Source organism: Lotus japonicus, chromosome 1 (assembly GCF_012489685.1).
Source record: "Lotus japonicus ecotype B-129 chromosome 1, LjGifu_v1.2".
Taxonomy (NCBI): Eukaryota; Viridiplantae; Streptophyta; class Magnoliopsida; order Fabales; family Fabaceae; genus Lotus; species Lotus japonicus.
Window position 1 is genome coordinate 77,746,574 of NC_080041.1, and position 23,620 is coordinate 77,770,193.

Genomic DNA, 23,620 nt, shown 5'->3' on the forward strand with positions numbered 1-23,620 from the left:
TATTTTTTCCTTTCGCCGCCGCCGTAGCACCTAGGGGTGAACATGGGCCGGGTAAATCCAATGAACCCGCCCAACCCAATCCGATCCAATAGAAAAAATGCGTGTTGGATCGGACAATCGGGTTAGTCGGATGGATTTTACTACAACCCAACCAAGTTCGGATCGGATTTCGGATTCAGTTCAAATCCATCCAACCCAACCCAGAATCCATACATATAATAATAATTTTTATAATTTTACTCATACTTGGAGTGCTAGTGTCGGAGTGATGACTTTTTGAAACTTTGAGACTTAAGTATTTGTAGTTATTTGTCATATTTGAACTTAGAGTATTTGTTCGTTGTTATTTGTTACATGTTTATATATAGTTATTTGGCATGTTAGAGACATCTAAGTTCTAAGTGTCATGATATGACATTTAGTGTTGTTTTTCACTTTTTAGATACTATTTATATTAAATTGTTTCATATCATTTGGTAATGAAGTTTAATATTTTCATGACATTTGACTATATGTCATTTATGTGGTATTATTTTTATAACTTTTTGTGTCTTTTTCATGCTATTTAGTATTATAACATATTTAGTACTTTTTATAACTTTTTTTGAATTTATAATAATTTTTACAAGATTTTTTAATATTTCAGATATATTATTATTTTAATATAGTGACCCAATAAATCCATCCAACCCAATCCAAACTTCGTCGGGTTGGTTCGGATCGGGTCCGAAGAAGAAATTCGTGAAATTCAACTCAACCCAACCCAGCCAATTTTGATCGGTTCGGATTTTATTTTGACCAAAATCCATCCAACCCAACCCATGTGCACCCCTAGTAGCACCTTCTCTTGAACATGCCGCTGCCGCCCTCTACTCTTAGAGCGCCGCCGCTGCTCTCACGTGCAATCCTCGCCGTGATTGAGCCCTCGCCGCCACACTCTCCTCTTAAAGTGTCGCCGCCACTCTCACGTGTGATCTTCATCGTGATTGAGCCACCGCCGCCGCCCTGTACTCTTAGAGAGTCGCCGCCGCACCTTCTCTTCTTCTTCCTCTCTCCCTCACCTTCTTCTTCTCCTCTTGCTTCTCTCTTCTTCTTCTTCTTCTTCTTCTTCAATCCGCAGTCGCTGCCTCTTTCCAGCCGCTCGCCGAGCTCCGCATCCCCCTGCACTCCTCCCATTGTCGCACCGCCGTCGACCCTAGTCTCCCTCGCGCTCGCGACGCCGCCGGCACCAACCACCCTCATCATGCCCTTGCCCGCCGCCGCCTCGCCTCCAGCACCGCACTTTCCTGCGCCGACGTCTTTGGCCGCCAAGACGACCTCTCCTCTGCCTCCTACCCGACAACAGATTCGGGTCCAAGGCCACTACACAACCCGACCCGCCCAGTCTCCAAACCCTAACCCAAATTGGCCTAAAAAAAAAGGGTCAACCTCCAACCCAGCAAAAAAAAACCTCCGCTAAGTGGCAATTGTTTTTCTTAGTTTGAATATATCATAATGAGATAAAACAATCGTTAGGCAGTGCTCTGCTTCATTTGAGATCTTTGGAATGATATCCTTAGAAAAGAGGCAAACCAAACAAGGCCTAACTAATTGTTATTATTGAAACTTGGAAGTTTGGAGCCAACTGAAACGTATATTAGAGTAAATAATGTAACAAAACACAAAATATTAATTTTTAATATGTCCTTGAATTCTTTGCCACAAAAAAATTTACCTAGATTATTTGGTATATATTGTAAGATGATTTTTTTTTTTGAAACATATATTGTAAGATGATAATCGGATTTGGATTTAGCAGTGTTCTGAAAACCGGACCGGACCGGACGGTTCGACCGGGAACCGGATCATGTACCGGTCCGGAATGCCTCTTTAACCGGTGATATGTCAAACCGGAGTTGAACCGGGAAAACCGGTGTAAAACCGGGGAAACCGGAGAAAACCGGTGGTTTACCGGTTCCATCCGGTTCATTGAAAAAGTCCAGAAAACGTCATCGTATTGCAAAATCTGCATTAACGTAACCTTCTCTCACTGGGCTTCTACTCTTCTCAGCCGCCACCTTCTCCAATATCACAGGCAGACAACGGCGGCGAACCTTCTCTAGGTGACAGTGAGTGACAAGTTGCGACCCAGAGAGAAAAGTCCTCTATTTTTACCGTAAAGAATAGTTTTAGCACCAATCTTCAGATTCTATGAATGATGGAAAAGAAAAAGAAAGAAGATGAAGATGCATACGGTTGAATGGGGGAGAGAAAATAGCCTGCGGCTGTTGCTACTTGCTACAGCTTTCATATGACATCAAGAAACAAATTAGGGTTATAGAATTGGGCCTATTGTCTCAAGCCCAAGAAAGCTGCATGCTTTAAAAAAAAGTACATCTTTGGGAAGTAACGAAAAAAGATTAAAAGAAACAACAGCCTATGTTTTGAAATTTCAAATAAAATAAAATAACAATAAATAAAATAAACTTTGTAAAACAAATTAAGTAATTTTAAACGATGTTTTTTTAAGTTATATTGATGATACTTATCATTTTTATTTTGAGATACCAATTAACGAAAGTTTTTAATATTAGTTTCTATGTTTTATCAATTTAAATTATTATTTAATTATTATCGGTTCAACCCCGGTTCGACCTCGGTTGAACCTCTAAACCGTGAACCAGCACCTTCACCGGTTTAATGACCGGTCCGGTTTTCAGAACACTGGGATTTAGCCATATTTATTTTTGAGAAAAAGTTTGATCCACCGACAGTGTAAAGTTTTTTTACACCGTCAACCAATCAGATTTCAAGGATGTGCCACGTCAATTAATGAAATTAAATAATGAGAGATTTTCTCACATCCTTGAAATCTGATTGGTTGGCGGTGTAAAAAAAATTTACACCCGGTGCATAGAAATTAAACTCTTTCTTTTTATAGCAGGATATATGATATTTTAGTTTTTTTTATTCAACTAAACATTGAATAATTATACCATGGAGAACTCAGTTGAGGTTGTAATTGAGAAGCTGCTTCATGTTACTAAGGATATTATTCCAAAGGTCTCAAATCTCAGAGTGCTGCCTAACAATTGTTTTATCTCTTTACTAGTATTTTTTACCCGTGCGATGCATGGGGGATATTCACTTTTATTTTTAAATATATTTTATAGATTAAAAGAACAAAATTTATTTTTTATATAAGAAATCATAAGAGCTAGGGGAATATGGGTTAGGAGGGGAGGGTTGTAGTTTATCTTTCTGATGTAAACAAAAAACTGAAATTATGAATGTCCTAATTAATTTACTAAAATAAATGAAAATGAATGAGTTTTTTTTTTTAGAAAACGAAAATGAAAAAGTTAATAATTATATAATGCTTAAAAATTATTTGATTTTGTTTTATTAAGTTATTTTAAGAATTATAAAATAAGGCATTATATTGACTGGAAATTTCAATACAATAACTACGTAGAGTACACAATTTACCATTGTGATTGACGTGAGATATTTTTGAAAAAGAAAAACATTAAAGAATAATTATTGGAATAATTTGATAAAAGATTTACATTTTTTATTTATATTAAAAACCCCTTGTTGTCATCATTGCCATAAATAGCATTTTTATAAGTTTTGTATCAAGTGTTGAATGCTACTCCTCTAGATTTTTAACTCTAGAGTCTAGAGAATGCTACAAAGAATATAAGTGGGAAAAAAAATATAAGAGTGAAGAATATAAAAGAGAAATGAGGTGATGTTTGAATTATACTTTTTAGGGTTAAATATGCTTTTAGTCCCTGATTTAAAGAGATGCATCTAAATCGGTCTTGGGAATTTTCTTTTTCATATCTTTTGGTCCCAAAAAGTTTTTATTTCAAACAAAGACCTATCTATCTATCTATCTATCTATCTATCTATCTATCTATCTATCTATCTATCTATCTATCTATCTATAAACTATATAAAGGGAGAGTTTTTGTAACTTTGAGGGTAAGATAGTAATTCAATAAATCAATGCACATGAGTGAATATTTTTTCATGGGCATATATGTAAATTTGTGAATAATTAATTATAAAATCAATCTTGACCGTTGATTGCTTCTAATCCTAACCGTGCATCATTTTCTTACAAAACCCTTTGAGAAACCTTTTGACATTCTTGGTTGTTTTCTTTATTGCTTTTATAACTCTTGAATGTGGTTACAAAAATAGCAAGAGTCTCTTCCTTTTTCTCCCATATATGAAACACCTTTCCATTCCACTTTCAGATTCTTTTCATCTTTCCCATCTTGATCTCCAAAACCTCTATTTCTATGGAAGAAATCTCTCTCATTTGAATTCACCAAAAGCATCATCCCCTACATAAGAAGATCTTCTGTCAGGTTAGAAAATTTTCTACTTCATCTCTTCTTTTTTATCAGTCACTTCTTCTTCTTCATCAGTTTTCATTCTTTAGGCATTGATGTTCTTCTCCATCATCACCGTCCATCCGGTAAGAGTTTTTTATGGATTAATAAAATTACTATCATATTTTCTTAACTTCGATTATGTTTTCTTCTTTATCATTTCTCTTATTGTGTTTCACTTTTTTTCATGCACAATTTTATGATGTTATTTCCATTTCTTTGACAATTCAATCTTTAGTTAATGTAAGTTTCTTGCTTTTCTTTTCATTTTCATTATCAACTAAATCAACTAACTGATTTTCTTTTCTTCTAATCTAATACAATGAAGTTTTTGTTCTTATTTTACATTTAATTGATTTCATTTCAATTTTTTCTTCTTTCAGGTTTTACTGCTATTGTTTCTGTTCTTCCAATATACTATCTTGAAAATATGTAAGTTTCTTGCATCTTTTGTACTTTTTAATTGTTTGATTGTCAACTTGGTCTTCTGAATGAGAGTCATCTTTATTTTATTTCATTTTATACAGTATTGTCATCTTCATCGTCCTTCTTCTCTTCGAATACAATAGGTTTAATTTATTTTGTCATTTTTAGGTGTCACTTACACTACAAATGCACTAATTTTACATTATTTTTTCAATTTTTGGTTTTGTTCTGCCTTCTTATTTCTTTTATCTATCAACTCTATTGGTTTTTTTTATATATAAATATCAACTATATTGGTTGAGTGTACTTCATTGTTTTTGATCATTTCCCTATTGAAATGAAATCCTTAATTTTTTGACTGAAATTGAAGGACCAATGACATTCAAGTTAAATTATTTGAATCTTAATTTTTTATGTTATAACTCAACCATAATATAAGTATATTAAATGTTATTTAAATACTAACTTTCGGTTTCAATTTCAATTCATTTCTTCGTCTTTATAGTTTTAACCGCTTGAGAGTAGGAATTCTATGAGACACATATTATTAGTTTATATTTGTTGAAACATTAATCAACTAATAATTAATATTAATAATAAACCTCAAAAGTTAAAGGTCATTCAATAAAAAAAAACACTCATATACTCCTTCCTCTTGAACTTCCTTCATCAATGTCATTCTATGAACTTCTACTATTACCTTCACAATTATTTTAAGTAAATTTATTATTGTTTATGAGTTATGAAATTTAAAAATAAAAATTTAATATTAAATAAAAATATACATAATTATAAAAATAAATATCCCAAATATGTGATAGAAAAAGAAAAAAAAAATCCCTATCCATTTCCCCTTGAACTTCCTCTATCAATGTTAGTCTATAACTTTCTACTATTAATCTCAATATTATTTTAAAAACATTTATTACTATTTAATTCATGTTGGTTATGAAATTTCATAAGACAAAATTAATATTAAATATGATATCACTAAAAAACATATGGCATTCCATAGGATACATTTTATTAGTTTAGATTTGTTTAAGCTCTAATCAATTGATAATTAATAGTAATACTAAACCTTAAAAGTTAAAGGTCATTTAATAAAAAAATTATCATATCTCTTCCTCTTGAACTTCCTTGATCAATGTCATTCTATAGAGTTATACTATTAACTTCAAAAATATTTTAAATAAATTTATTATTATTTATTTCTTATGAGTTATGAAATTCAAAAAGACAAACTTAATATTAAATAACATCTTACCAAAATAATACGATAACCCTTCTCTCTACAAGTATATAAATAAGTGTCAATACTCATTCAACATGTGCTATTCACATAATCTTTGTTTATGTATTTGCTTTTGTTTTTTCAAAGGCTCAAGGTTCAAGCCCTTTTCTCAGGTACATATATTCAAGGGGTAACTATTGATGTACTAGCCTAGAATGTTTATATGTGTTCTAACATGTTTTTTTTTCATGATGATTTTCAACTTGATTTCATCATGTAAAATTGAAACACCTAACAAAATATTTTCTTTTTGATGGCCCAAACTTTGCATAAGGTATCCGATATTTTAGAGTTTGCGTGCTCCATATGTGGGAAATAAGAGATTTCAAAAAACCTCAAGTTGTTAATAGTATTAAGTTGCTCTTAATCGATGAACATGTATTTTGTTTTAATAGTTTTTCCCATTCTCATGGTACCTAATTCAAACTATTTATTTTTACCATACAAAACCATGAATTTGTATTATTGAAAATTTTCATTTTGAAAATAAAACAGCACTCGAAGATCCATGCAACCTTTGGCCGGAGTCAAATAGCACAGTTTAGTGACACATTGTGTGAATGACAAGTTTATATGATTCAGAATTTTGTGGTTCAAACATCTGCTAAGAAAAGTAGAGTCACAAAGTATAAATACAAGATTACTTTAATGGGCATCTCTAAAGTTAAAGAGACTACAAGTGACACAATTTATGGAGCAAAATATGATAATGTACCACTTCCTAAAATTCAGACAACTGCTAATGACTAATACTTTTTTTGAAAGTGAAAATGTATTGAAATAAAGATGAGGAGATATACATGATATTCACCCTCCTCAAAGGGGATCCAAAAAGTAAAACCAGCCTAAAAATACCCTCTAGGATTCTGCAGACCTAACCAAAACCTAGCCAAACGGTTAAAATAATCTAGCAAAACGGGTTTTGCTAATGAATAATACTTGCTAGGTTACTTCTCATACAACAGCAATTGCATGCTCCACATTGTAGTTTATTATTAATCTTTATCTTTTTTTATGTTAGATGTTAATGGGCATTTAGTTGAAAAAATGTGGATTAATAGAAAGTGAAAAGGATGGGAAGACAAATATGCATATAAATGTTGCGCTACACTATTCGGCGTGAGTCTTTTTCATACATTGATTGATTATATTAAATTTTTTAGACTCCCCTAAATCATTAGGTTTATTTTGTTAAAATAAGAATGAAAATTGCAGAGGCAATCAACTGGTGTGTACACTTTGAGCCTTATACGCAGACCAGATGGTGGTGTACTTAAGCCAAGAAAATAACGAAGAAATGTTAGTTGTGATAGTTCATCCGTGTAAGACCAAAAACTTGCGATATTGATGATGGAGTTCGAGGTTGGGTACACAGTTGAAAGGAACCATGTTTGGTGGAAGCATATTAGGAATTGAGCGTTAAGTAGCTTAAGTGTAAGTTCTGAAGACCTTGCAACTGAGATTAATTCAAGGTGAAATGATGAAAATACCAAGTGCACAAATTATTTTGGGATTTAGTTAGTCAAGGGCACCAATTTGTTCTAGGTAAGTTCTTCTTTTCTATCTGAGATTCATATACATACTCCATAGTAAAGTTATTTGGATATCTAAGTAAAAACCTTTTCCTGGCTTAAAAAAACGCAAAACAAATCCGCCAGAACTCCAAGATGCATAAACTTCCAAGAACATCCACTAAACTCATCGGCTTCAGGCATGACAACACCGGTGTGAAGCAGATTCAACAATTTTTATATTTAAAATGAATTGTATTCTTATAATTCATGATTCTTCTTTTTAGTAAATCTATAAAAATAACTAAGAATATGAAAAAATACACATTATAAACAAAAATGAATATCTCTATGTATTTCACAGGTCACAATACTAGGACTTGAATTAAAACTTTCCGAGTCAAAACCTATTTATATTTTCCATTTTTTAATGTTTTTGTGCTCAATGAACAATTATTCTATATGAAAACTACTGTTACCGCCACACAGAAAAATGAAAATTACCTTCTTTTTGGGTAAGACGTCTTTCTTTGAAGGATTCGAGTCGAGAACATTCATATCATTATGAGGTTATCTCTCTTAGGGGAAAGTTACTTTCATTCTACATGAAACAAAAAATAAAAATCTATATGAAAATTACCTAAATTCACATCAAATTTGCCTAGCTTAAAACTCTTATGTATTTTCATTTTTTCTCTTTTTTTTTTACTCCCTTTTATTTCTTAGATTTCTTTTTATATGTTTATTGATTAACATAAATAAGGATGAAAAATACATATAAATATATATATATATATATATATATAATAGTTTCTTTTCTCCAAAGACAAAAACCAACACATTTATCATGAAAAAGTATTTACAAATTAATATGTTCTTATATCTAAAATTAAACTATATCCTTTATTAATTTATAAATTATCTTTGGCCATTGTTAAAAGTACTACACACCCTCTTATTAATACCAACCACCCTAATGTGTAGCGGTAGAAAATGTAACACACTTTAAAGTGTGATACACATTGGGGATGAAAATGATAGATGTGGGTGATATTAATATCAATGTCCATTATCTTTTAATACATATAACAATAATAACACATATTTTAAAATTTTACGCCATAAAAAAATGAATATCCCCCGTGCATCGCACGGGTAAAAAATACTAGTGACATTATAATGCATAGGCATAATTTTTTGCCCTATCTTGTATGTTAAGTATTTACTTTATAGTAATTTTTTATTAAATAGATTATATAAATATGAATAATTTTTATGTAATAAATATTATCCCTATTAAGAGGTCATATCATAACTATAACAGTAGATAAATTATACTAAAGTGTAACTCTTATTCTATTAATTCAAAGGTTTTTTTTCCCAATGCAACTTCATTTCATGAATTTAAAAAGATGAGACCATCCCTCTTATTTTGGGAAATTTACAAACTAATGCAAGTTACAAAAGACCCACAAAGGCTCTTCCCTGTCACACCCACCTTTTATGAAAAAAATCTGCAAACCAATCACCCTCCCTATAAATGTGAGAAACCCCTGAGCACCTCACAACAGACATAAGTTAGTCAATCTTCATCCGTACATTATAAACATTATATTGATGACATAACAAAACATTCAGAATTGTAAGCACCTCCGCTTCATAAGCTTATTTGACACCCACTAACTTTGAAAAGTGGCCCAATACTTGTCGTGCCTGATTTCTCAAAACTCCTCCAATACCACGCAAGCCTGGAGAACCTTTAGAAGAGCCCTAATAATACAAATATTAACATACTTGCCTTCCTTAAAAAAAAAACGTACTCATAAGAGTTTCAATTTTAATGTATTCACACCAACTTTTTCTTTCATCTCAATTTTACTCTTCTTCCAATCTATCTACATTTCTTTCTCTATTATTCTTTTGTCACTACTAAATATTAATACAAAAATTTATTCCAAGTGTTAAGTTTTAAATTTATTGCAAGTGTTGTCTTAAGTTTTAAATTTAAACAATGTTATTTTTAGTTCCATCATGTATAAAAAACAACTCCACACTGGTAATTTGATATATTCGACATAGTCGGAGGAGGAAATTGTAGTTGTCAAAAATGGAAGAACATATAGTATCTCTCCTTAAAGCCCACATTTTGTTTTTTTATCTCTCTCCTTTCCCTTGTATTCTCTCTTTTTGTTTGTGTAAGGGTTGGCACCCCTTTGTGCCTTTTGTTTTATATAATTCATTGCTTACCAAAAAAAAACTTCTAACTCATGCAGACTATCTCTCCCTAATGATCATCTAGCAAGTGCTCCAAAGAAACTGTCTTGTTTAGCTCTGACCTCTGCCCTGTCAAGATCTATTACTTATAAGATTAAAGTTCATAATCAATTTTAAAGAGAAAAATAGAGTGGGAATTTTGCAAAAGCATATGTAGAAACCCTATGCATAGCATAGCCCTCTTGGTTTCATATAAAACCTATGGATATCATATGTAAGTGATATCTGATATGCCCCCCCTTTCTTTCCAGGGAGCTGAGAAGCATATGGTAAGTCATATCAACATACAAACGGATCCAAATTAATGTAGTCCTAATCCTAAAGCTAATGCATGTAGGCCGAGAGATCAGCTGATTAAAGGTGAGCATGAGTTCCTCCAACTACCCATAGAGAAACTTTGCTGAGCAGATAGCAAATTCAGCAAGCTTCTGGAGCCGCCCATCCAACCCTTTCCTCAATGAGTCTTCTTCAACTACAATAGAAATATTGCTTTGAGCTGTGCCTGTTTTTGAAAATTCAAGGACCAAGACTATCAAAAAGCAAAGTGTTTGTAACAACTCATTCCAAAATTGTATCTTTCCCCTGTACCCATGATATCATGTTCATGAGTTCATCTAATGGTATAGTTCTAATTCACCAAGTTGGGTACAAAAAAGTCACCTAAAAGACAAACCATAGCCCAAAGAAGAGAAGCTTTATCCTTGTGCAATAAATAACGCAGTTCCAGTAGGGTTCAACATTTGCTTTAATAGCTGAAAGTGTGATCTTGTTTAGGAAACTAACTTTGGACCTTGTTAAACTAATTTTAATTTCAAAATTAAGCAATAACATAAACATAAATGACAAACCTTTCAAGTGTGTTCATATATAAACAAATTGCAAATTTTCTCAATATTAATAGCCTCTACTTCGGTTTCCAAAGCCAGCCTTATTTCCTTTCACCTTACATTGAGATTATAGTTTCTTAATGTTAGACTTCAATGTGTCAATTTCTTCTGATAGTGTGCTTTATGCTTCTCAGCATTGCCATTTTTATCATTCTCTCAAAACTTTAAATTGGTTTCTTAACCGCTTCCAAGGCCTTCCTGAGTAAACGAAGCTCTCTTATGTAATGGTGCAGTCTATGAATCATCAGAGACAGGAACAACACAAAACTTGTGGACATTCAACAAAAAACAAATTCAAAAACTTTAAACAAATACAAAAATGAATAATATTTTAAAAACACTACAGTAGAAACATCCTTCTAACAACACTCATGAAAACTAAAATATCTCCAATGAAAGGAAGGAAGAAAAACAGAAACAAACCTACATAAAAAACATCATGTTAAAGCTTCTCTGAATTTTTTTCCCTTCATAAAAGAGTTCGACCACAAAGGCAATGTCTATTTTGGTTCATTGGAGGCTACACAACAGGGGTGCATTTCTCCTTCCTAGTATTAATACATCAGCATCACTGTTACCCAGTCTCAACAGGTTATGAACCAAAGAATCTGAACAATTCTCCTAAGTTCACTATGAAGCATTTGTTAACCCATATTAACAATTTATGACGCACTAACTAATTGAAGGGAAATTTAGCATGGCATGATCCACTGTCATGACAATATACACCCCACTAACAAAATGCAATGTAAAGTTTAGACAAACTTTGTTATAATATGGAAGAAAGAATGGAATAAACCAATTGAGAAACTCTTTGAGCTGCTACTTATATAATAACTGATGGCAGCAAAACAGAAGGACCAGAAACCCCATAACATTGAAATAATGGGAAAAACCTCCAATAACACAAAAAGTTTCCAAAAAAATTACTTAGCTTGGTACAACTATTCTTCTATTTAAATAAACGGCTAGAATAGCTTTTTCAATGAGAACACTTCTAGCCTAATTGAATCTTACTAAGAAAGGTACCTGCTTGTTGGTTTTCTTTCATACTTAAATATTTATTATCTAGTAAATTTCAGCTTAAATGGAGTGGGAGGGGCTGCATTCATTCAGCTGCATAATTAATAACATTTTCTTTCAAACATATTTTCTATCTAATAAATTTCAGCTTACATGGGAGGGGGATTAGTTTCATTGATTCAGCTGCATAATTAAATAACAGAACACTTTTTGATGCACATGGTGCATATATTACTGTTAAAAAGAGTTAGTTACTGTTAAAAATAGTTAGGAAAAATTGGTACAGCTGTAATAGTAGTTTGACAGCTGGCATTGAGATAGTATATAGTATACTCCCTTAGAGTTAATTGCAGGGGATTATGAATGAATTGTAACTGATTCTCTCTCTAGTTCAATCTCAGTTTCTCTGTTTTCTCTCTTTCTCTCTTCTTCTTCTTCTTCTTCCCTAACACTTTTCGTAAATAAAATGTAATATTTTTCTGCATATATGAAAGACAAAATATTTTGTGGCATCTCACATTTGGAAACACTACACTTTACACAATTAGTTTCAGATGTAGTGCTGCAATAGAAATATACCATCAACATTTTATTTTAGGTTTATCATTACATGTCCCTTCAAAATCCTTTTTTTGATAAATAAAAAAAAAATAAGAATTTGATTCAGAAGTCAGAATAAATAACCAAAAGCAGGAAATTAACAACCATCAAACTAATATTCATATACAGATGATAATTTTGTTATTTCATATCCATAAGTTGAATGTAATCTAAATTGTAAGCAATATATCCATTATGATAACTTGGTTTAGGTCCTTCCAATGATGCTCCATTATAACAAATACTCTCTTTATTTCCAGGTTCACACCAACCGCTGGAACTTCATCTAAACCTAATATCCCAACATGTGTTCTCATATCAGTTACTACCAACAATTGAACCAACTTGTATAAAAACCATAAATCCATGCTTTATCGGTATATATAAAGAATAATTTTATGGTACCAAATTGCATATTGAAACTTGTTGCTTAGCCTTGTTGCTTTCTATTTGGTATTTCGCTGGATGTGTTATTTGAGAAAGAAGGCTATTGTTCCTTATGTTGAGCCTTTTCTTGTTTTGTTTGTCTCTTTCTCTTCTTTGTATTTGTACTTGGGTTGAGGCACCCCTTGTGCCTCACTTGTCTATATATCTATTCACTTTGCTGATCAAAAAATAAAAATTGCATATTGAAACTGGTTGCTTTCATTCATGCAAAAAATTTCATCCATGTAGAGCATAACAGATTTAACCTCTTCTCCCTTGCATGAATATTTAAACCGTGATCAAGAGAAAGAACCCCAACATTAGCTTATTTTCCAAGTTTATTTCCCATCGATGATTTTGTTGTCTTATCGATAAAGAAATTACCACATTACTTACAGCATGGTGCCGTTCTAGGTCATCATGATGATTCTTTTATGAAATTCATCCTCAAATTCGTCTGCATTGAAGTTTTCTTCTTCATATCCATCTACTCTTGGGCAACCTGCATGGGAAGCCACTGTTACCATATACATGTGTGCAATAAAAAAACAAAACATATTTCCCATATTTTCACAATGAAGTCATGCAATATCACCAAACATATAAGCCATCAGGAATTGTTTCAAACCACAAACCAAATCCCAACTACTTCACTTTTAGCCTAAGGGATCAAAAGAAAGGATTTGTATCTAGTAAAAGAATGGGTGGCCAGCTTCAGTTCAGTTTTGCACCACTCTTCATAGTAATAAATGCAAATTATGTCCTTAGTGGTGCCATGTATCAATCTACATGCCAGAGACCGAGACCAAAAATCCTAAATTGCTCCATCACCGTCTGTAAGAAGAAAACAAAAAACCCAAGAAGCAAACAATAAATAGTGATTCACAAATTAAGCCCAAAAGATAAAAACATAAGAACCGAATTTAAGAACAATATATCAATGCAAATATAGGCATCCTCCTGGAACAAATAATATATACATACATGAGAGCATATGTTAAGCACGACTGACTCATTCCCATTTCCAGGGTCGGTCCCAACATTTTGGAGGCCCTGGACAAATAATAAAAATGGACCCCGAATAATTTTTTTAAAGAACATAATCTATTTATTTAGTGAATTAGGTAGAAAAACATAAACAAAACGTCATATCCACGATTTTTTTTCTCAATAATGTAAAAAGATATATTTATTTAGCAAAAAGTGGTGGGAAAAAAATTAATTAGCAAAGTGGGGTAATTTTTGGAGAAAAGGCCACGGGCGCGTGCCCCAGTCAAAAAACCGTGGCCAAAAGTCTGAAAAGGCAACGGTTCCCTCTTACTGTGGGTAGAACCCAGGTCTCATAAAAGGCTACGGTTTCTAAGCTGTTGCCTAAGGATTTTAGGCAACAACTTAGAAACCGTAGCCTTTGGGAATTTTTTTTTGAGGCCCCTTCTTTTTGGAGGCCCTGGGCTGTGGGCCTGCTTGCACAGGCCCAGGGCCGGCCCTGCCCATTTCCCAACCACTTACCTTCTGAAAACATGAAATCAGTTAAATCGATGGCAGTAGAGGTCTCCTTCCAGCAAATACCAAGTAGAAGACCTGGAGGAAAAAAAATTAAAACTTTAGAAGATAGAACAAAAATGCGTGAAAGCCTCTCTCCCAAAATACTCTCTCAATTCAGCCCAAATCAATTCATAAGCCTTTGTTTACCTGCTTCATCATACTCACCCACAGAAGGGAAACTGGAAGAGGTGAATGGAACGGCAGCGCCTTCAGAAATGAAGAGGTGGTAGAACGGTTCTGAAGCCTTGATGCATCTCCGACACATTGGTTTCATGGAGCCCTAATTCCCAATTTCCAATTTCATAAATGAGAAGGATGTGAAATCAGGAAACATGCGGATGAGGCAAATCCAGAAGAAGAAAGAATGCAGAAAAAAGAATCATTCTCACCTGATATTGACAGAACCCATCGACCACAAAAGAAGATACCACAGCCAATGTCTCTTCAAGTGGAGGAAGTGGGGGTTGATTCCTAAATCTGCGAGCGACACAGGGAAGAAAACGACATGGTGAACTCAAATCCGCGAGGCATATGTTGGGGGCTCCATATGTTTCCAGCAGATCCTAAACGAAATCAGAGGCAGATACGACACCCTAACGGTGAAGAGGAAGAACTTACAATGAGCGGAACGGAAAAGCAGCAAACATGGCTTCTCTGTGGAAGGTTTTAAATGATTTTGAAACCTAGAGAAACGACTGAGATAAGGAAAAAAGGAACGAAGGTAAGGTGAAAGGGGAAGCGTTTCTATTTTTGTTGAAACTGAAAAGCATTTCCCATTGAATGAAAGAAGGAGTGAAACTGATACAATTATTAATCAACGGCTGAGATCAAATCTGAGTGAAATAAAATGTTCTTTTACAAAAAGGGTTAATCATTTAATTGGTCCCTGTCTTTGTCTCGCCGTCTGAAATTAGTCCCTCTCCGGAAAATTTGCAAATCTAGATCCTCTCGTTTGCAATAAGTCTGGAGCAGGTCCACGCCGGAGCACGAAGCTCCGGCAAGTGATGAGTAAGCATGCTAACTGGATAAATGAGGATGATGTGTCAAGGAAAAAAATTAAAAAATATACAAATCAGTTTTATTTAATTAAAAGTCCCTAATTAACCCTAAAAACTAACTAATCATGATTAAGGTCCAAATAAAAAAAAACTCTTTCCAGAATTCATCTTCTTCTCTTTCAAAAAAAAATTATCTTATGCTTTCATCTTCCCTGAACCCTAATTCTCTATCCTTCTTCCCATAGCCTCCAACCATTTTCTCCCCTTAATCCTTTAGCCGCCACCCCTTCCTCTCCCCTCACCTTCAAAAACCTTTTCCTCTTCCTGAACCCATAATCTCTCTCTAAGACCAAACCAAAGCATTCACCATCGTGGCCGGATCCACCCCCCATGGCAACCTTAAAAACTCAGCCATGGTTGAATGACCGTGGTGACTTCGACAGAGCCACCACCAACAGCAAACCCAACAACAGAGATGAATGTGTGGTGGCCTCGACCTGGGTTCGTCAGTGGTGAGGATATCTCGATCTGAGTTCGATTGGTTTTGATTTGGCTTGATCTGGGTTCATTTGGTTCGATCTGTGTTCTCTTGGTCTCAATCTTGCTCGATCTGGCTTGATCTGAGTTCGGGCACGACTGGATCTTGCTTCGGATTGAGCTCGGGTGGTGGTTGTGGCTTGTTGGTTGCCGACTTGGCTTCAAGAGGTAGATCTGGGTTCTTCTTTACTCGTCAGTGGCTCTGGGTTCTTCTGGTTGTTCCATATGCTTTCTTCTTCTTAACTGATGCAAGCACGGTGGTGGTGGTTTCTTTGGCTGAATGGGTGTTAAATCCATTATTATGTAGCATGGATTGTTCCATATGCTTTTCTTCTTTAATCGTTTGATGTGGTTCATTGGTGGGAAGGCGTGGCTTTGTTGTTAATAATTATTGAAGGGTGCTGGTGTTCAACAATTGCAAGGTTCATTCTCGCAGGGTGCTTGCCGTTGCTTTTGGCTTATTCTCTACTAATTTTTGTTTCTTTAATCTCGTTTCCATCTTGATGCTCTAAGATTAGTCTGGCTTATAAAAAAATGATTATTTGATTGGAGCCCGATTCTTCCTCTGTAAATTGTATGTTTATTTGATTATGATATTTGGGTTGATGTTGTGTCTGGAAATTGGGTGTTGTTGCTGGGTTGGGTTGTGTTGTTCTATTGTTAGTTTTGTTCTTGAAGTCAATGTTCTTGGTTATGTTGGGGTTGAGAAAGATGATCTATTTTTCTGGGTTAAATTTGGTTGAGCAGCATTTTTTCTGGGTCGGAGATCATGAATGGAAGATACTCATGATTTTTTTTTGGAGATTATTATTTCTGAAATTAAAAATTAATGATTTTTTAATTAATAATTTTAATTTAATTCAATATGTGTTATTTAAAAATAATTAAAAATGACGTGGATAAGGACACATCAGCATTCTGAATTTACACTTGCCACAAATTATTAACAGCGTTTTTTAACGACCCCTAGTACATGCACTATGGGTTTGGCGGGATTTTTAAACTTCCTTTATTCACAAGCTTTGTTTAACGGGAGTTTTCAACCTCCCTTATCTACAAGAGATTATTTACAGCTTTAAATCTCCCTTGGCTACCAGAGTTTATTCTTGGGACATTTTTAACCTCATAATCCAAACATCCATAGTGAGAAACTTAAAGTTGCAATATCCAAAATAACAAACACTTCAAATAAAGAAACAAACCCATAGACAACTTTCAATCCAAAATAATCCATACACAAATTTAATCCAAGAAAGCCTTTATACTCAGCCTTCACACTGGAACGGGAAAGAGTGAGTTGTTGCCGAGAAACGCACAATAACTAGAAGTAGACCGACGTGTGTCGGGGAAACCACCCCAATCAACATCTGTGTAGGAATTAAGCTTCTCGATAGGAGAATGATAGAGATGCAAGCCAAAGTGTATAGTGCCCGAAACATAACACAGAATGCGCTTCAGTGCAAGCATATGGTCGGTGCAAGGAGCATGCATGTGAAGACACACCTATTGAACAACATAAGAGATGTCAGGACGGGTGAACGTGAGATACTGCAACAACAAGACTCTGATATAAGGTATGATCATCACAAAGAGTGTCAGCAGAAACATCAAGTTTCTGCTTGGTGTCAACTGGAGTAGCAGAAGGGTGGCACGATGTCATACCGGCTCGAGCAATGATGTCACGAGCATAAGTACTCTGACTCAGAAAAAGGCTACTTGCATGTCTAGTGACGACAATTCCCAGAAAATAACTCAACGGTCTCAGATCCTTCATAGAAAACTCTGAGGCAAGGAGGGCCATGATAGATGTGTGAAGGTCATGAGGGGACCTGATGAGAATGATGTCAACAACATATAGTAGGAGGTAAGCCATGTCGGAGCCACGTCTGTATATGAAAAGGGAGTGGTCAGGTGCTGTGCTGAAACCCAATGGTGGAGACATAATCTGCAATTCTGCAAAACGCTGGTACCAGGCATGAGGCACTTGCTTCAATCCATAGAGATATTTCCGCAAATCACATACATAATATGGATGATCAGGGTCACGAGAACCTAGGGGCTGATGCATGTAGACTGTCTCACCAACAACAGGGTTTGTCCTGTTTTCTCAAACTTCACAGAATGATTTTATTGAAACTATAGCAGTTTTCTCTAAGGTGACACATTTATGATATTTGTAACAGTGTGACTGCATATCCAATTTAAGAAGATGCCTTGGAGACTGGTGAACTTGACTATGTCAATGGAGGTACAGAAGAAATTCATTTGGTTAATGACATTGTAGTATTGAACTCTGCATTTTTTTTTTCTGAAGTTGTTGGAATCATTTCAGCTGCGCTTGTTCGTTACTCCATAGCAGAAAACTTCCTAGGACTTCCTTCTGTCACCATTCCGGTAGAGTTATATTCAAATTTCTCAGTTACACCATATGTTAATTTATACAACACTTTAGATGCTATTTGTATGCTATTTACATGTGTGTTTCACACTTCACAGGTTGGATATGATATTATGATAAACTGGGTTTGCCTATTGGTTTTCAGTTTATCGGAAGGCCTTGGTCTAAAGCAACATTGATCCACTTGTCATATGCAATGCAGGTAAAATTCCTCCCTTTATATAATAGCTACTTCTACATTGTTGATCAATTTCTATTATCAATCAAATAATTTTCATTTAATTATGCTTTTGGTCTCCTATTTTTACTATTATCCGATTTTGGTTTCCATACTTTCGATTGGGCTAATTCAATTCCCAAATTTCCCCAATATTATAACTAGTGATTTTACAAAGTTCTTAACAAGTTGTGGTATATTTGTGATATCAGGCTATGTGCAGGCCAAAGTAAAGAAAGCCAGAGATTTATTTTGATCTATTAAGAAGATAAAAGGAAAAATAGTAGCAGTACCATATTGTTTCTAGCTAAAAGAAAGCATTGTAAATTGTCTGAGACATATTGGGGCTTCTTTTCTTGCGGGGGATTTCATCTAATATTATATTTACTGCAAAACATGATGCCTTTGGTGGCATCATTTGTTTTCTTCCCTTATGATTTCATATTTCCATTCCATTACCCAAACCTATGAAGTAATAGAACAATTATCATATATAATCCACACTTAAATAATTTCATTACACAATTGAGAACATATATCACTAGCCATGGTCCAACATAATACTCCTAGTTTTATCTTTATTTTTCCTTAGCATAACATTTCCTGCCTGATTACAATCTAAAGTTAAAGCAAACAAACCAACCCAACAATTAGGAAATTTTTTATGACAAAACCACAAATATGAATCATAGATTGTGCAGGTTTCTTCTCCTCATCCTTTCCTTGTCATCAATATGGTAACATTGACAAATTTGGTTTTCTCCTTTGACATCCTATCAGCCAAGATTTCTTGGTAGCGACTAAAAACCTTTTCAATGATAGCTTCACCAAAGTGATTAACCAGCAAAGGTTCAGCCACTGCCCTCATGCACTGAGCAACATTGTATCCACTATCACTCAGTGATTCATTCATTTCAGACTCAAATTCAAAAACATTGCATTCATCCATAGCGTTCCAATTCACTTCTGACACCTCCAAGCGATTAATGGCGAATGATCCTTCTTTAAGAACTTCCAATTTCACTTCTAATTGAGATGGAGTATATTGAGGGATGTTGAAAGTAGTCACTTGGTCTTCCTTTATAATTCCCTATAGCATATAAAATGTGATTAAGATTAATCTTGTCAAAATTTATTTCTATATTTAAAGGACATTTGTATCTAAAATACTACGAGCTAGTGTGTTAAATTTTTTCTTTTTTTGTATACTATTTACTTTGATTATCACAAAATGTTTTATCTTTAAACAAAATTGATAAGCACTCAAAATTAACTCAAACTTTAATATTCAAATTGCCTAAAAATATGTTTCATTTTCAAATTAAAAGTAGAATTTATATGAAAAATAATTAAGCATATCATAAGAATAATTCTATAGAAAAGAATATGAACTGAGAGCCTACATATTTTGATACTCTTAACTAATCAAATTTTAAAAATGTGAGAAAACATTTTTTTATTGAGATTAATTTTGTGTAAAATATATATATATATATATATATATATATATATATATATATTCTCAACCAAACAGATTTAAAAGATATGCTACATTAACTAATTAAATTGAACAAAAAAATTATTTGTTGCATGTCTTAAAAATGTGATTGACTAACGGTGTAAAAAGATATTTACATTGCTTGTGCGTGTACATTTTTCTCTTTTTTATTTAATTTAATTTATTGATGTGGAACTTCTTTAAAATCTTACTTGTTGATAATGTAATTTTTTCCTAACTTTCAGGGCATCAAAATTATAAGAGAAACATTAGCACCAAACTCTTTTAAACACATTCTAGCAAACTTCAACCTGATTGGTTTAATTTTTTAAAAGTCATCACATGTTTTAATAAGTGGTAAGAGTTAGGAACATAAGGGTTGAGTGAGATGAAAGGTGAAGGGTCACGGGTTCAAACTCAGAGGAGGGATTCATTTACTAATATTTCTAACAACTCACATTTGTCTATAAAAAACATGTTTTAATAAGTACATAAGTATGTTGACTATTTTATGAATAGATGAATCGGGAACTGTCTATGAAAGTGTGTTTAAAAGAGTGTCTCCTCAACTCATAATAAAATTATTTGAAATTTAATATGTGTATCAGATTTCAGAATTTCAATTTCTGGCTATGTATTGCCAAAAATACAACTTCTGAAACACAATAAATTTTTACTTTCATAATGGAATGCAAAGCTTGATTGCAATGATTGTAGGAACGGAGCCTGTAGGAACCAACGACCGAAGTAAATCCATATCCAATTAATTGGAATCTACCTGCATGACCATATCATTGAGAGCTTTAGCCATAAGTTCCCAAATGTAGCAACACTCCTTGCTACATGGATTGTCACTCTTTCTTCCCAAGAATGTTAGAACCATGCGACCCCCTTCAACTAGTTCCTCTGCACGACACTTGAGAAAAACAGAGAAATCTCTTTGAAACTGCTCGTAGTAAGCCTTCACAACATTTGAGGGGCTTGTTCTGGATATGTAAATATTGCCTTTATTGTTCTCTACTCCTTCAGGAACCTAATTAATAAAACAACAATTATTTATTCTATTATTAATTGAGAATTTTGGGGATGTATGTTATGAGAAATATGCTATTATATAAAATGGTATGAACAAATTATGATGGGGCGCTAGATTTAATATTTAATGGTTAAGATTAAAATATTAAGTCACATGACATTTTTTAGTGATCATGTCACCGATAATTAATTTTTAATCATAATATTCATAATAAGATCTAATAGTTTTCACACAAAAACATCTAATAGTCACGATTTATTCATATTACTCTCATATAATAGCATATTTTTCATAAGATACATCCCTAGAATTTCTCTATACAGATTAGACATACCTTAGATAGCCATTGGAGGCTGTAAGAAGAATGGACAAAATGCAGACTTTGATTAGGAAATACCCTGCCATAGAAAGAACCAGGAATCCCATAGAAGTAGCATGGACCAATTACCCCAGATTCCATTTTATCACTTAGTTTCTCTTTGAAGCTGTCAATGGACTTAAAGATGTTGTTGAAATCATTTCCAGGAAGGTCATTAAAAAACACCTTGTACTCTGGAGATTTAAGGTTCAACTCTCGGCAAAGCTTTTCCACAACTTTGATAGTTTCTGAAACCACAAACAGAGTGTTTGGTCCGGAAGAACAACCCATGTCTGCAATTGCAAGGCTTCTTGGGAATGTGGTGCAATAAAGGCTGGTTATGGCTTCTTCTCTTATAGGCTTTGTTAAAGAAATCACCTTTTGCTGTATCACCGATGACATCAAATTAATTCAGAACAATTACTTAATAAGTGCTTTGGATAAGTGTTATCATCATTGGTCGATGGAAGAATTAGTTTTTGATAAAATTCATTATGATAAATATGAGTTAAAAGTAAAATGATTTATTTTGGATGGCTTTTTCTAATGTCCACTACACAAGGCTGGCCCAAGGGTAAAACCACCCAAGCAACCGCTTTAGACCTCCAAAAAATATCTTTAAATTGTTTTTTACTAAGTCAAAAAGGCCAAAAAAAAACTCACTTTAAACTTTGCTTTAGGCCTCATTTAGTGTTGGTCCGGTCCTGCCACCACATGTTCGAGTGGTAGGGGTGCACATGAGCCGGATCAACCCAATAAAACCATTCAACCCAATCCAACCGAATGATAAAAATGCGGGTTGGATTGGACAAACGAGTCCATCAGATGAATTTTATTACGATCCAATCATCTTTAGGTCGGATATCGGATTTCATAATAATCCATCAAATCCAACCCGAAAACCAATCATATAATAATAAAATATTATTTAATATATATTTTTTTATTTTAATTTTTACCTAACCTACTAGTAGGGTATGTAATTTATGGAGACTTGGAGTCCTATTACTAGAGTGATTTTTAGGAGACTTGGAGACTAATTTGTTTGTTTTCTTGTCATATTTAAATACTTGAAGTACTTGTTTTAGTTGTTTAGTTATGTGTTGTTGTATAGATGTGTGTAGACGGTAGTTATGAACTTATGATGTAATTGCATGTTAGAGACTTTGAGTACTTATTTTCTAATATTTTTCAATATTCCAGATTTTTATTTTATTTTAATATAATGATCCAATCAATCGGCCATCCAATCCAACCCAAAAATTGTTGGATTGGGTTGGTTCAGGTTCGTAGATGATAATTCACAAAATCCAACCCAAACGATTTTGATCGGTTCAGATCCTGATTAACCTGAAAATTCATCCAACCAACTCATGTGCAGCCCAATCGGGTGGTGTATTAATATACCGCTTGTAGCTTTTAAATACAAAATTTGTAACCATATGAGATATGGTTTGTAACTTTAAAAAATAGTTATAAAATAATTGCTGAAAATTAGCTTTCAAATTACTATAAATTTGTTATTCTCACAACTAATTCACAACAATTTACAACGGTATTTATATTCACCACCTAAACATGTGATGGGCGCTAGAGAGCCCCATCTGAAATTGACATGTACACACAAAAGTTAGAATTTGTGATTTCAACCATAATTGATTGTGGAGATAGAATCAATTGTGAAAGTGAAAAATCAATTCTAACACTTGCAAATATTATAAAATCAAACATGCTCTAATACATGTTGATTTTACTTTAATAATTTCAGCTAACCACATTACCATCAAATAAGTGATTCTGGGTAGTATGGTTATAAACACAAAAACATTACTCCAATACCTGTACTAAGGAGTTGTTTGCATAGCTTGCTTCTCCAAAACCTCCATTCATGTGCAGAACCTGTGTAACTTCCATTCTCATTATTGTATTGTATTTGCTTCACTCTTTCTCTGGCTTTTTTGCTTTTGTGCTTCTATGCGTTTAATCATAACCCATATATATAGATGTGGCATATAACCTAGTACTTGTGGTTGTGGACAAGAAAAAAATAGCTACTTATTAAAAAGGAACTTCCGTGTTCTCCTTTTTTTGTTTCATGTTTTCATCTAAGAAAACATTTTTCACGGTTATTTTCCTCGCAAATCCCTAGTACTTGTGGACCAGAAAAAAAAGCTATTTATTGAAAAGGATATTCCATGTTCTTCTTA

General features: G+C 33.6%; 1 protein-coding gene and 1 pseudogene across 1 annotated transcript; one reads left to right on the forward strand and one right to left on the reverse strand.

Moving 5' to 3' along the window:
* Nucleotides 1-17,777: 17,777 nt before the first annotated feature.
* LOC130747171 (fatty acid amide hydrolase-like) lies at nucleotides 17,778-18,793 on the forward strand (annotated as a pseudogene).
* Nucleotides 18,794-19,013: 220 nt separating this feature from the next.
* On the reverse strand, nucleotides 19,014-23,408 carry LOC130714388 (S-adenosyl-L-methionine:benzoic acid/salicylic acid carboxyl methyltransferase 3-like). The gene is made up of 4 exons (XM_057564293.1): nucleotides 23,253-23,408; nucleotides 21,390-21,797; nucleotides 20,798-21,052; nucleotides 19,014-19,611 (listed from the first exon to the last, which is right to left on the reverse strand). The coding sequence occupies exons 1-4, from the start codon at nucleotides 23,331-23,333 to the stop codon at nucleotides 19,234-19,236; spliced, it is 1,122 nt and encodes a 373-aa protein (XP_057420276.1). The 5' UTR covers nucleotides 23,334-23,408; the 3' UTR covers nucleotides 19,014-19,233.
* Between the last annotated feature and the right edge of the window lie 212 nt (nucleotides 23,409-23,620).

Excerpts from the sequence above, each read along its gene's own strand:
- LOC130714388 (XM_057564293.1), bottom strand. The coding sequence starts at position 23,333 with ATGAGAATGGAAGTTACACAGGTTCTGCACATGAATGGAGGTTTTGGA. Across the intron at positions 21,053-21,389 it reads GCCTCCAATGGCTATCTAAG|GTTCCTGAAGGAGTAGAGAA; the intron begins GTATGTCTAATC and ends TTTATTAATTAG. Across the intron at positions 19,612-20,797 it reads TCAATGATATGGTCATGCAG|GGAATTATAAAGGAAGACCA; the intron begins GTAGATTCCAAT and ends TATATGCTATAG.